General features: G+C 39.0%; 1 protein-coding gene across 5 annotated transcripts in view; it reads left to right on the top strand.

Annotated features, from left to right (window-relative positions):
• The window catches only part of sick (sickie), a 217,878-nt gene that overhangs the window by 165,234 nt on the left and 38,142 nt on the right, over window positions 1-14,502 (top strand). For 3 of the 5 annotated variants that reach the window (XM_064697642.1, XM_064697648.1, XM_064697644.1), the window contains 2 exons: window positions 6,846-7,246; window positions 7,721-7,872. In XM_064697642.1, the coding sequence (XP_064553712.1) occupies window positions 6,846-7,246; window positions 7,721-7,872 (553 nt within the window). Of the gene's footprint in view, window positions 1-62; window positions 90-6,845; window positions 7,247-7,720; window positions 7,873-14,502 lie in introns of all 5 variants that reach the window. The other 2 variants (XM_064697641.1, XM_064697643.1) reach the window with 1 other exon arrangement.

Below are 14,502 nucleotides of genomic sequence, written 5' to 3'. Positions count from 1 at the left end.
CTCTCTGTCTTTCTTCCAACCTGCAATTTCTTGTACAATTTTTTTCGTTTTGCCTCTAAAAGCTATCTGAAAGAACGGACATATCCAAGGTGACTTTTCCTCACAAATTGCTCACTTTTTGATATATACACATGAGCGTGTCTGCGGGTGTGTGTGTGTGTGTGCCACGCCCATTATTAACTTCGCACTCGCAAGCAATCAGCTTCAGTTGCCACTTGTCGCGCTTGTCTCGCACTTTAAAAGCGTTTGCCGCTTGCAATTTACATTTACATGTTGCACACTTTGCAGCGTCGCCAAAAATGCAGATTCAACACGCGTGTGTGTAGCAGAGTGTGTGTGTGTGTGTCTGTGTACGTGTGGATGTGTCTTGTGGCACACGTCTGACTTTAGACGCTATGTTCATAATGTGCTCGTATGCCCTAAAGACAGACGGGTATGTTGCCTTCGCTTGATATATGTACAGTCAACAAAGTTACGTTTATTTTATAAAATTGCCAAAGAATGAAAAAGTTTATTCATTATAGAGTATATTTTTATATGAAAAGAATTTACCTTATATATATATTTCCAGAAAATATAAAAAATTAAGAAAATTATTGAAAGGAGTGAAGAAATTTGTAATAGATGGGGGAAATTTAAAGCCTGTCCGACAAGCTATGCCTTCTTAGTTTCGTAGAAGTATTTATAAAATCTGCAAAAATAACATGTGCAGATTTTTCCAAGTTTTTCTAATTGAGTAATTGAAACCCTTTGTTGATTTTCGATTTTAATTGGATTACTGTATTTCAGAAAGCTGTCAAATGTCCCACAATCATTTCTTTAAATGTATGTTTGATTAGATTTTCAAGGGTTTTTCCTTTCTTGGCCATTAAAATGTTAATGTCTTTTTAAGAATTTCAATGCTGATACTGCATGACAGATCTATATTTTAAATGCCTAGCTTCAATAGGGATCGTCTGTCCAGCAGAACGAACATTCCAATAAACTTAATAATAACTCCAATAAACTTTCCAAAAATATCCGAATAATAGTAAAACAAGCAGATAAGCTATTAAACATATTCTTTTTATAAATAAATATAAATAGAAAAATATTAAAAATAGCAAAACAAACAGACATGATAATAGAAATTCTAAAATGATTAAGAAAATCTTTCTAAAAATAATATTTACCAGCTTTTCTCGATAGACCCTACATATTTATATATTTTCTTAGCCCGCCCTGTGCAGTTTATCTGACTTTGTAGTGCAGATAAATAAAGCCAGCTTTTTTTTAAAATTCCTTTCGCCTGTCAGCTTATGCACACACTTACGCACACACATGCGTGCGTGTGTGTGTAATGAGCTGTTTTTGCAGCTGCGCGCGTGAAAGTATGCAAGCAATTCGCAATAGTTTAGTCTTTATAGGGTCGGAGCTTGACATATGTTTGCAGTTGCCATGTCTCGTGCATATTTTAAAGCTACAGTAAAACCCCTCGAAAAGCGAAAACCCGTGAGCTGACGGCACGCCCAAATAGTTAAAGGGAAACTTTTATAAAGGTGGAGTTGATGGGGGCCAGCAATGGCAAACAGACAATGTGAAAGTTGTGTAAAACAGCAAAGTGGGCAAAAAAAAAAAGTGAAAAAGGAAAAATGAGCACGAAATGGAAAACGAAAAAGTCGGAATATGGACAGTTGGGGGAAGATCTCGACGTATAAGTGTAAATAGCAGCGCCGAGCAGTTGCCGTCTGTGGCTGGGTGAGGGGAATAGCGAGGTGCTGGCCAGATTATTGTTTGACATGTCAATAGGTTTGTGAACCTTTGACTTGGCCATGCAACAGCCACAGCTGAAATGAAGTTGCGCCTCGGGGCTGCCATTTCGGCGTTGTTGTTATTTTAACTTTATTCTGGCCACGTCAGCAATTCACAGTTAGCAGTTGCCGGTTGCCAGTTGGACGTTGGCTATGCCCCTGCAGCCGAGTGTTGACTCTCGAGTGCTTCATTAAAAATTTTTAACAGCAAATGGTACAAAAATAAATGCAGTAAAGGGCAGAGAGAACACGGATGTGTGACAGGTAAAAAGAATTTTCGGGAATTTTTTACACAAATATAGAGCGAGATTGCAAATAAAACCTTTAAATAGCTTTAAACTGAAAGTATCACATAAGAAATTATATAAAACAGTTTTTGGCAATATGGTTGGTTATAGTTAAGAACTTAGTTAAATCATTTAGATTTATCTAAAAGCTACCTTTTAAATATTCGAAGTCTAAAAGGGTATGAAAATATAAGATTTTCGAAGTCATATTGACTACGGGGGTCAAACTTACATAGAGTGAAGTTTCGAGAGAGCAAGAGAGTAAGCAAACGATCGTAAGGGGAATTCATACTCAATCAATTTTTATTGTGACCAAAATGCGATAAGCAACAGAAAAAATCGTGAGAGTGCAATGCATAGTCAGTATGTAGATAACACACAAGCGAACACACAGCTAAACAAGTGTATGCAGGGGGAATCGCAAGATATGTACACATGTGTATATGCGTACTTGTAAATTATCTACTTTGCTCTCACGAGTTATTCTTGCTTCTTATCTATCTAAATAAACCTTTCTCTTTTTTCTGAGCTCCGTATTTTGCTCCGCTCTCCGCTCGCGCAGCTTACACTCACGTGCATAAATAGATAACTTACAGGCGAACACACAACTAAACAAGTGTATGCAGGGGGATCGCCAAATATGTGCAGATGTGTATATTCCATTTAAAGAGACTCTCTGTAGCTTTGACCCCAGTAGTCAATCGCACATTAATGCATAGTGAATATTCTGCACAGAGACAAGTTGTTAATTGCTGGTTGTTAAAAATGTTATGTATGTGCATAGCTAATCAATTTTGTTTAATTCAAAGAATCAGAATGTTTGAACGTCCATTAACAGTCCTGCCTGAAATTTAATATATTTGATACATCTATAAATTGCTATAAATCGGGTATATAAGGCCCGATCTTGTTAGAATGTACCTCCTTCAAGTCAACATATTCCAATATTTATATTCCATAATATTTTACAAAAGCTTAAATGGCTACTGAGTAAGCCCCATTGACTACTGGGGTTCAATTAACACAAAATAAACTTGTGCAGGCCGGCGCACAGAATTTCAGTAAGCATATGATCATAAGGGGAATGCGTACAGAAGCATAATAAGTATGTAGATAACAAAAGCGAACACACACTCGAACAGATGTAATCTGTAGATATGTATGTCCATTTGTTTGTGTATATGCATGCTTAAGCATTATCTACTAACACATCGCGCTCTCACCAATTTTTGTGGCTGCTTATTGATCTAAACAAGCCCTGCTCAATTTTCTGAGCGCCGTTTTTGATCTGCTCTGCGCTCATACAACTCAGTTCTGTTAAGCAAGCACACACGTGCATAATTAGATAACTAAAAAGCGAACACACACCCAAACTAGTGTATGCAGAGATAATCGCAAGATATGTACATATGTATGTGTACAGCATTATCTACTTATTATCGCTCCAGCACTCTAAATGCAACTTTCTGTATTTTCTGCGCACCGTATTTTTGAGTCAGATTTGCGCTCGCGCATCTTTGTTCTCTGTTAAGCAATCACACACGTGTATAAATAGATAATTGACAAGCGACCACACACCCTAACAGGTGTAAACAAGGGGAAAGAAGATTATACGTATGTGTATATTCATGCTTATACATTATCTACTTATGCATCGCTCTCTCCAGCATTTTGGTTGCTGCTCATTGCTTTAAGCAACACTTGCCTTTTTCTTTGTTACGACCGATTTGCACTCGCGCATTTTAATTGTGTTAGTTTGATTTCAGTTGTGAATGTGACAAGCTGCGAAATTAGAAATTGAAGCAGGCTCAAGACTTTGCTTAGGCACAATGTGTTTCTATTTTGGTGGAGTTAAAATTAAATGCACGATGTTAAAAAAGTGGATTTTATTGGAGTTGATTGCGCTTAAGTCGCCCAGTTAATGGTGAAGTGCTAAATGAAAATGAAAAGCAAGGCAGGTAAAGCAAGTCAATTATTAAACTAAATCAAACTTAAAACTCCTCGAGTTCAAAGTCGCAAACGGCCGAAAGCAAATGCACAAACAAAATATCAAGTTTGGACATTGAAAAAAGAGTGGAATAAATTTTCATATTTTTGGAATAATTAAAAGTTAGTTCTCATAATATGCATAAGTTATATTATTCAACTTAAAATATGTTCTTGCATAGGAATAAAACCCTTTACCAAATAAAAGCTTGTGTAGAATAAGGTTAAATCAGGCACAATCAGACTCTTGCTTTAAGCCTAGGCGCCTCTTTAGTCTAGGCTCTTTTGCCAGTACATGTCGTAACACCCAGCCCATTCGCCTTGACCTCTGACTCTTCCCACAGATGGCTTTGTTGGCCCGCCAACTAATATGCCAGCAGTTACAGACCGAACTCTTGCTTTCAGTGCATCAATTATGCAGTAGGAAATGGCAAGTGGAAACAACTACAAGAGCAGTGGGGCAAACACCAGCAGAAACCAGTTTGGTGGCTTGTTATCAAATTTGACACCAGACCAGACCAGAGCAGAGCAGAGCAGAGCCGAGCAGAACAGGGCGGGGTGGGGCGGGGCATTTGGTAAAAGCCCATGAGAGTAAAGTAAACGCCCTGAAGCGTACCAAAAACCCTAACAAACACACAAAGATACTCTGACACACATACGCTTACCACAAATGCAAACAGGGCAAAGTTGTGCAGACGAAACACCAGAGAGGGGCGGGGCAGCAAAGTGAACAGACGAGCGAACACATGACGTATACGTAATATTAGATTTGCATGCGAAATGCCATTAATGTCAGTTATCAGCAGCTGGAGCAGGAGCAGGAGCAGAACGAAATGGCAACTTGGACAGCACAGATTTGTCCAGCAGCGGTTCCTCCTACCCTGCTACCCATACAACTCACATCAACCCCTTTTTTGTAGCTCTGTGTCTTTTCTGTGGTCATTTGCTTTACAAGCTTTATAAGTACACTCAGAGAAAAGCGAAAATATAAATTCTTATGTAGCTGAGCAGGAATTTAAGGCATCATGTACCTTCAATTTAAAGTACATTTTTTTCTTAAATATTTTTAAATTAAATATGAATTATGCTTAATTTAATATTTAATTCTCAACGTTTTTAAATCAGACGAAAAGAACAGTCTTGAATTAAGTAAAAAATAGTTTTATCGAGAATTTGTGTACCTGAAATAAACAGAAAAGTTTAGTTTTTATTTAATAAGTCCTGTAAGTGGCCAGTACGGGCTTAAATAATTTCATAAAATGTAAATGAGATGCTTAGCCTTAGACATATTTAGCTTGAATTAAGCAGACATTTTTTCAATGTTTTTCTCCGAGTGTATCGTGTGACATGTATGACAATTTGTCGAGGGATTTGGCATGAGAGCTGTATGGACATGTCTCACTTATGTCGTTATCAGTTACACACACACACGCACACTCACACACTATGCACACGCACACGCACACTCATACACTATACACACTCACACGCACACGCACACACTCATGTCATATTGTCGCTGACGCAAATTAAACGGAAATTTGCGCAGAGCCTGAAGTATGCAACGTTCGCGTGCAGATTGGCCTAATAAACTGCACAACCACAACGGAAATTTGCAAGCGTCTGGCAAACACACACCACGCACACACACACATATATATACAACTGAAACATCAACAGCCTTGTGGCCAACGGTGTTGGCCAAAATGTTTTGCCAATTGGGGCAGCTTGCGGTCAGCTTCAGCAGCGCAATAAGCTGCATAAATGCATCCACAATAAATTAATTAATTGTTTATACTAAGTAAAACGCGTTAATACGGTGGCTTTTGCTTAAATTATGTTGCTCTTAAACATGCGAGCAATTCATTTAAAATTTATTAAATGCTTTTAATATTCATTTGTCATTGTGTGCTAAAAGCTCAAGTCCTTTTAAGCCTTAAAAGGTTTGTTGTCGGTTTAATTGCTTTTCCACTGAAAGTTGATTGAAATATAACCTAATAAAAGAGCTATAATTAGCAGAGTTTTATATAACAGAGGTACGATAAAATTGTTCTATATTAGGGCACGAAGGAGAGTAAATAGCATCAATAATATTATTGAGAGGTCCGATTAGGCCGACTCAAAATAGTTCTATTACTTTTAACTAAAAACGTAAAACTAACTTTAATTATTCACATATGAGTAAGAACCCGATCGTGTTCTAAACAACAAATATTATACAGCCATTTTCCACCAATATTCCACAGCTGCGGGTGAAATTCTCTAAAAGTTAGCATGCACTCATAGTTGAGGTGTTCCGCTTGGCTTTGCATTGCTTATCATCATCAATCATTAGTCAGTCATCAATTGATCAATCAGTCAGTCAAACAAACAGACAGTCATTTAATATATTTGTGATTTATTTTTATCAATTAATATTGAAAAACTTCTTTGCTTATTTGCCAAGCTTAACATTATATTTTTGCTTCTGACTTATTCAAAATTGTATTAAAAATAGACGGTTCACAACACTTGTTCTTTCTAATTGTCTTCTTTTTGTTACATTTAATCACTGCAAATCACTGTGAAATCACAGTTACTTTCTCCGCACAACACAGCTCGCTTGTCGACTCATAAATTCGTTTGCACTCGCCGCATAGCCACACACAATTTAGTCATATTAAGACACACACACAGCCAACCATATCTACACCCACAAAAACACACCCGCCCCCACACACATACCACAAACAACAGCAAAATCTAATCACATTTTTCGTTTTGGCCATGCAATTACTCACAGATCCACCAAATCGGAGAAAATGTATCCCTCGATGCTGAGCCGCGGCGGAGACGTGGAAATCGAGCCCTACTACTGCCTGCCCGTGGGCACCAACGGGGTGCTCAGCGCCCAAATGGCCGCCGCAGTGGCCCAGGCCCAGGCCCAGGCCCAGGCTCAGGCTCAGGCCCAGGCACAGGCGGGCAATGTGGCCGGCAATGCGGCTGCCGTGGCCTGGAGCCAGCCCACCTCGCCCACGCCCCTCAGTCGCGGCCCCTTTGCGTCAGCTGCGTCTGCGCTGTCGCCCACACACGGCACGGCGGCTGCGGCCCTGGCAGCGGTGGCAGCAGCTGCAGCGGGAGCCGGACATGGCGGCGGCGGCAACGCATCGCATCGTCTGACATATCCCAAAAAGAATGATGAAGGTGAGTGTGAATAGGAGTTCATGTACAGTGAAAGCTCGCCAGAGCGAACTTAATTTGTTGTTGTACAGAAATGACAAAAAAAAGAAATACCTATTAAAAATTTGGTTTAATCTAGGACTTATTTTGTTTTATTTATAATATTTTCAAGAAACATATTCAAAGAAATAACAAAAAAAGATTAACCTTAAAAAAAAATATGCTAGGTTTTATCTTGATTTAATTTTTTTATTTATGAAAACTTAATCAATGAAATGACAAAAAAAAAAGAAAAGTTAATTACCAAGCAAAAAATGTTTTAAAAAAAGGTTAAATTTTAAAATTTACATGATTTTCTATCTTTACACAAAAGATAATCAGGAATTGTCGATTTTATTAAAATAAGTTTCATTTGTGTAGCTTTCACTGTACATATATCTATAGCTACAGTTATAGATAGGACAAATTCTAATTTCTCCACCTCTCTAACCCTTCCAGTTCATGGCAGCGCCGCCTCGCTGCTGTCGGGCGGGAGCTCGTTGTACGGCTCGGCAGAGGAGCGACAGGCGCATGAGATACGCCGCTTGAAGCGCGAACTGCAGGATGCACGGGAACAGGTGCTCAGCCTGAGCAGCCAGCTGTCAACCAATGTGAGTATATAACAAATGCCAAGTTTAACTATGAAATGCGAATACAGTTGAGTGCTTTTCAACTGTCTTTCAAAGCTAATCCAATGTTCAGTTTAGTGAAAGATTGATGAATATATAAAACGTTTTTCTTTTACGGGTTAGAAAGTATGTTGGGCTTAAAGATATCTTTTAATATGTTATGGGCAGCACTCTGGCAGTCCTAAAAGCTGGTTCTATTTTGTCTGGGCTACTCATCTGATTAACTCAGATGATTTTATTGACACGGGCTAAACTCAAGTCGTACGAAAATTCAGCTGCGCACTCAGACCTTGTAAATATAGCTTAGGATCTAGTTATTTCTTCTTCTCTTCTATGTATTTCCATATACTTCAATTACAGTTTTTAAAAATCTTTCATATTCAAAGTTCATATTGCTAAAATATTTCGATAATTTCATATATTAAATTGAATGGAATGAAAATTTGAACAAGACTTCAATATTGTTGAATATAAGAACTCCATGAATATGCCACAAACTTTTTTATTTGAAATTAATGTTTTCCTTTTCCTTTTAATTGAGTTGAGAATTATAACGAGGAAAATAGATTTTCTTCTGCATAAATCGCGTAATTCCCTTAAATCCAAGCAGCTTTCTTCTGGTCTCCTTGCTCAACTATAAATAATTTAACAGCACATATTTTACAACACGTTTACAACACTTTTACAACACTGTCGCAAGCTTGGCCAATTGCCATGGGGCACATTCATCTGCTGCGGCGGCTGCTGCTGCTGCTGTTCTCGTAAAAAGGCTGCAACATTTGGCGGCAGCTGGTGTTGCAACATTTTGCGCATTTCCATTGCCTACTTTGGGGCATGCCTCAAGAATGCGATTGCCGACGTTGAAAAGGGCTGTAACAATGTTGCGGCTGCTGCGCCTCAGAATGTATGTGCTTTAAATTGCTGCAGCACGGCTCACGTGCAGCTCACGCTTCGCCTCACCTGCCCTTACCCCACCCCCCAGCATCCCGCTCAACGCCTTATCGACTGCTGCAACTGTTGTCGCACTTCAGAATTCATTCGCTTCGCTTATCGGCGCCGCAGTCGAGTCGCATTCTTGTCAGCGCAACTTTTACGCCAAGTTGCCTCGCATCATATTCCCAGCGACGATGTCTCCACTGTCTGCCACGCCCTATACTCTGTCCCCCCTCTCTGTCTCTTTCTTGCGCCTTTCTCCCACTGTCGCTGTGTGTGCCTCAAGTTGTCAACAAAAGTCACGCAAAAGTCTGATAAACTTTCAAAGCAGTCATACAAACGTACTGCGCGCATTGGCTGGGTGAGGGGGGAATGGTTGGCGGGGCTTTGCAGAGTTTTGCCTACTTTCGGGCGGGCGGGAAATTCTCTTCATATGAGCACAAGTTGATTTTATTGTAGTTTTTCTTGGATGCGCTCATATCTCAAATAACTCGTCAACAATTTTCAGGCTCAAATGATATAAACTTTAAATTGCATTTCATCAGGCCGCTGGCAGGGGGAAGTGGGTAGTGGCGGGTACTACCAATTTTCTTTTATTTTACGTCTTGGTACATCGTAAAGTATTTTATGGCCACACACACCCTTCCTTCCCGTTTCCCTCCGGCCACCCCGCCAAGCTTTCACCAACACACAGCTATCAAATTTATCGAGGCCAGCCAAGCAGCCAGCCAGACACACTATTAGACATTTCTCCAGACAACATAAATCTGTCCCGACATGGCTATAAGGTGTGTAGTTTTTTGGGAGCAGAGGGTGGGCGGGTGTCTAGTCTCAAGGTCAAGGCGTACGTGTAAATTGCTTGGTGGATGCCATTTGATGGATTCTTGATGTGAAATTACTTTTTTTAGTGGGCTCGAAATTGGTTGAAAGCTGCTCAGGTAATTGTTAAAGACATGGTTAAAGGTAGCCAGACATGTTTAAAGGTTGCCAGACATGCTTAAAGGTTGCCAGACGAGGTTGAAGGTTGCCAGATGTGATTCAACTTAGACACATATTCATATGTATTCTCAAAGTTTCAGCTTAGAGATTAGCTCAGAGATAAAATGAAGCAATCGTTAGGATTATCTTATAAATTGCAAGGTATCTGTTCACTGAGTCGGTCAGAGATATAAATTACGGGGTAGCTGTTCACGGAGTAGCTCAAAGATGGACTGAAATCATCCTTTATATTATTTTATACAAGGATTGCAAGGAATCCGTTAACAGAATAGCTTAGAAATAGACCAAAGCAATCGTTGAGATTCTTCTATAAATTACAGGGTATCTCTTCCCGGAGTAGCTAAATGATAAAATAATGCAATAAATTACAGAGTACATCTCAGAGATGGACTAAAGCAATTGTTTGGATTCTTAAAAGATTTTCCTACATTTCAAAAGCATTTCCCTGAGCTTAGTTTTTAATTCGATTAATTCGTGGCGCGTGCGAATGCAATCGATAGAGACTTAAGAGAATATCTCAAACTGGGAATTCGATCATAGAAAACATGATACAATGCCACGCCTCCATAGTGGGCGGGCCAGCTGTTTATAGTTAACTGAGTGCATGTGAAGCAAAGAATGGCAGTAAAAAATGCGTTTTGCCGTTTGGCTGTGACTCGGACAAAGTCAAGAAAAAGAAAATAATTGCAATGAAGTTATGTCTGGATGCCATTTGCACTTATTATGGCATTGCTAGAGGGGCGTATGAGGAGGGGAGGGGCAGCAGAGTGTGGCATCTGCTTGATATGTAGCTAGGAATTTATGTGGGTTGCCTCAAAGTGGGTCGACTGTGTTGCAGCTAGACATGAGCATGAGAAACAGTTGACTGAGAGTCTCGTCAAGAGTGCGTAACGCTCCGAGGAAACCTTATCAAAGACTGAGGCCAAAGTGAGCTAAGTTTTCATAAAAATATATACAGTGCAAACTTTTTAAACGGACACTCCCGTTAGGCGGAAGACCCTCTTTGGTAGGAGATTCGCCCGCAAACCTCTGCGAATCTGGTCATGGCCAAGCCCCTTCATTAGGCGGACACTGCACTTAAGCGGACAAAGATTACACGATAGTCGGTGTCTGCTCAACAGAGTATTCACTGTACGTCGTCTGGCTGTAAACCCTGATAGGTGTACCTGAAATAAAAAATTTGAATATACAAAAATTATTTGTACTCTCTATAAAATTTCGCTACTAAACTAAATTCTGCATCTTGCCTTTACTTTCTACAACTTGTGAGCTACGTTTTCCCTTTATACATTTTTTTAAGTGGTTCGGTTTAAAGGGGGAAAACATTTTTGAAGTTTATTTATACTTCACGTCTTCAAAAATATAAACATAAAATTTTTTAATATTTTTTCTATCATTTCCCAGCTTAATTAAGTATTAAATTAGCTACAAGTTTTTATTTTCTTCAACTTGTGAGCCACGTTTTTCCCAAAAAAACGTTTATTGTTCGGCTAATAGGGGAAATCAAACTTGGGAATTCATGCTCAAAACCTTTTTGCAGTCTTTAAATATATTATATAAATACGAATATTACTTTTATTATTATTTCTCAATTTCAATAACTTTTGAGCTGCGTGTCTACAATTTCTTTTTTTTATTAGTGGTTCGTTTTACAGTGAAAAAATGTTCTATTCATATTCAAACCCGTTTTGCAATCATAAAAAATATAAATACAAGATTTTTTTTTTATTTTCGGCAACATTTCGCTGCTTGAATGAATTCCTTATTAATTCTTTGGCAACTTGTTAGCTGCGCTTTTCCATAAATATATTTTTATTGCCGCAAGTCAGCAAAAGTTGAAGTCAAACATAAAATTGACATAAAATTCTGCTGCTGTTGTGGCAAGTTGAACAACAATAGCAACTACTTTTTTATCTCGCAATTTAATTAAGCGCCCAAATGGTTTGGTGGGCGTGGCAGAAACTTTTTGCCAACTTGGTTAACTTGAGGCAATTGCAAGCGTCGTTTGTTGCCGCATTAAAAACTTCAAATGTTGCACAATTGCAACTTTTTTGCCATTTGAGCAGACTTGAGAAGAGTCAAGACTAAATGCCGATTGTTTTTAATGCAATCGCAGTGCCACGCCCCATTTTGTTTGAAATGAAAAACTTTTGTAATTGCCCATTCGACGCTTTCCCCTGTAATTGCATGTCCCTCCCTCCTCCTCCCTTGCCGGAGGTTCGATTGTGTTGGCGCTTAATTAATTTCCGCTGTGAGTTATAACGTCATAAATGCCAATCCGTCTGCCACACAGCTACCCCAGCTCTCCCCTCGCTTGTCTACCCCAATCTCACACCCCCCCCCCCTCTCTCCCACCATTCAGACGTCAGCAGTTTTGCGGCATATTATTTGCTATTGGCCGTTTTTATTGACAGACATCTACGCAATTTCACTTTGCGGTCGCACAAAAGCAGCAGCAGGGAAGCTAAGCAGAGTCCCTGGGCAAAGCTCCATACTCAAGTATACCCCACATCCCCAGCACTATAGTGCCCCCCCCCCCCCCTTCCTCTTGTTGCCCCTTTGTCTGGTTTGAATTGCGTTCGCTTTGTCAGTTTTTTATGCTCTTCTCTGGCAGCAGATGCAGTTTATAAAGTTTTTCAAATGCATTAAAAATATATATATGTGTGTGTGTGAAGGAATCTCTCTCTCTCTCTCTCTCTGAAAGCGGTTGGGAAATGATAAAAAGCTGTAGAAATAAGTCAAATACGAACTAAGCTAGTTTGGAATACAGCAGATAGTTAAGTCGATTCTGAACATATGTGTCCTATATAAGTTAATTCATGCGTGTATAATATCTCAGATGAAGGAATATATGCAGCACCTTAATGCTTCTCTGATGTGTTAATTTTCAATAAAATGCCAACTGAAACGCATATCAGATGTGGATCTTGTGCATATTTTTTTGCCTTCGCAACAAATGGCTTAGTTCAGATTTTTACTAAAAATATATCCCAAGGCATATAGATATATATTTTTGTGCAAGGGCATTTAATTGTTATCATAGTGAATTTAGCTTCTTTTTTTTCTTCTTAAATATATATATCGAAACGGTGCATTTAAATTTTATCATTCTAAACAAAATCTATTGCCTCGCTTGAAAATAGTTTTTCCTTGTCTGCTTAAAAATATATTGAAAATCTGATATACATCTGCAGGAGCACTTAAATGCGTAATATTCCGACAGATACCCTTTCTTTAGTCTTAAATTATTCTTAAATTGCAATCTATTTAATTCTTTGATTTATATTTTGCACTCCCACACACAGCCCAAGCACACACAAATAACTCCAAAAATGTACATCCAACTTCTGCATAATGTCCTCCCCTCTATTTCTCGCAGGGCTTAAGCCCCCGTCTGTTATCAGGCTAAGCTTTATGGCAGCTTATAGTGCACACATCCAAAAAAAAAAAAGGCTGAAAATAGCTGCAAAACTACGGTATAAAGAAGCTTATGAAACTTCCAACCTACATCAACACAAAAACCTCAATTGCACAATCTTATCACTGGCCATAAATATTAAAGCACAGCTATAACTATAACAACAACTACACTCACACACACAGACACACACACACACACACACAACATACACACTATAAGCACAACCACAAGCCAAGGCACTTCACTAAATCCAACGAATCGTGTCTCGAGCCACGCAACGCGCCCATTTATCACGCACTCCAAATTGACCCAAGTGACCGATGGCCACAAACAAACGCGGGCAATGTGAGAGACGTGATAGAAGACCCCGCTCCTCCCCCCCCCCCCCCGTACCCCCTTCACACACTCGAAAAAACCAACAACAACAACACGCCTAGCGATAAGACAAAGAATCATAGCTATGGGACGGTCGCTGTCGAACCACGCGAAAGTTCGAACCACGCAAATGTTTTGCAAACAGCAGATAGAGAGAGAGAGGGGTCTGTGAGCGTGGGGAGGGTGTCGAGCGTTATGGTAGTTGATTTTAATTGATTTGGGATTAAAGACAATTCGCTTGTCAATATTTGCTGGCACTTAAAGAAAAGAGCGATAAAAGCAGTTCATATAAACAAAACGTTCTTCCATGGAAGAACTTAAAGAACTCGAGCTCTGGGCTAGGGCTGAGGCTGAGGCTGAGGCATGAGGCATGTGCCACATTCTGTTTGTTTGAGGCAAATTTCCAGCTCAACTATATAAATAATAATAATAGCATAATGGGTTTTAAATCGACAGCTGCTGTAAATTGCGTAGGCTCCTACGGTGGCTGCTGTCTTTAGGGATTATGTGTGTGGAATTGTGAACCATAAATCATAAATTAGTTTAACTATTGTCTATTGTCTTACTAATGAAAACAATTTCGTTGCTCTTTTTCTCTTTTTAGGTAAGTATTTTTACGATGACTCTTGAATTAAGTTGAGAACTGGTATGTACTAAAGATTTAAATTTGAAACTATTCAAGTTCACTCTGCCCCTTTTCACCTATTCGCGTGAATTGGAAACATGGGTGGAGTGCATTTAAATAATTTCATTATTTATTTACATAATAGAGCATGTCTAATTGTGTGAACTATATTTCAATTATAAGAACAGTAGGAATTTTAGTAGTATTTTAATATGTATTTAATACTTTTTTTAAACTATTTGATTAGAATTTAATACCG

Source organism: Drosophila montana, unplaced genomic scaffold (genome assembly GCF_035044405.1).
Source record: "Drosophila montana isolate Dmon_TW-CO22-7 unplaced genomic scaffold, ASM3504440v1 contig_402_1, whole genome shotgun sequence".
Classification (NCBI taxonomy): domain Eukaryota; kingdom Metazoa; phylum Arthropoda; class Insecta; order Diptera; family Drosophilidae; genus Drosophila; species Drosophila montana.
The sequence above is the reverse complement of the archived record's forward strand: the minus strand, read 5'-3'. Positions and strand labels throughout refer to the sequence as shown.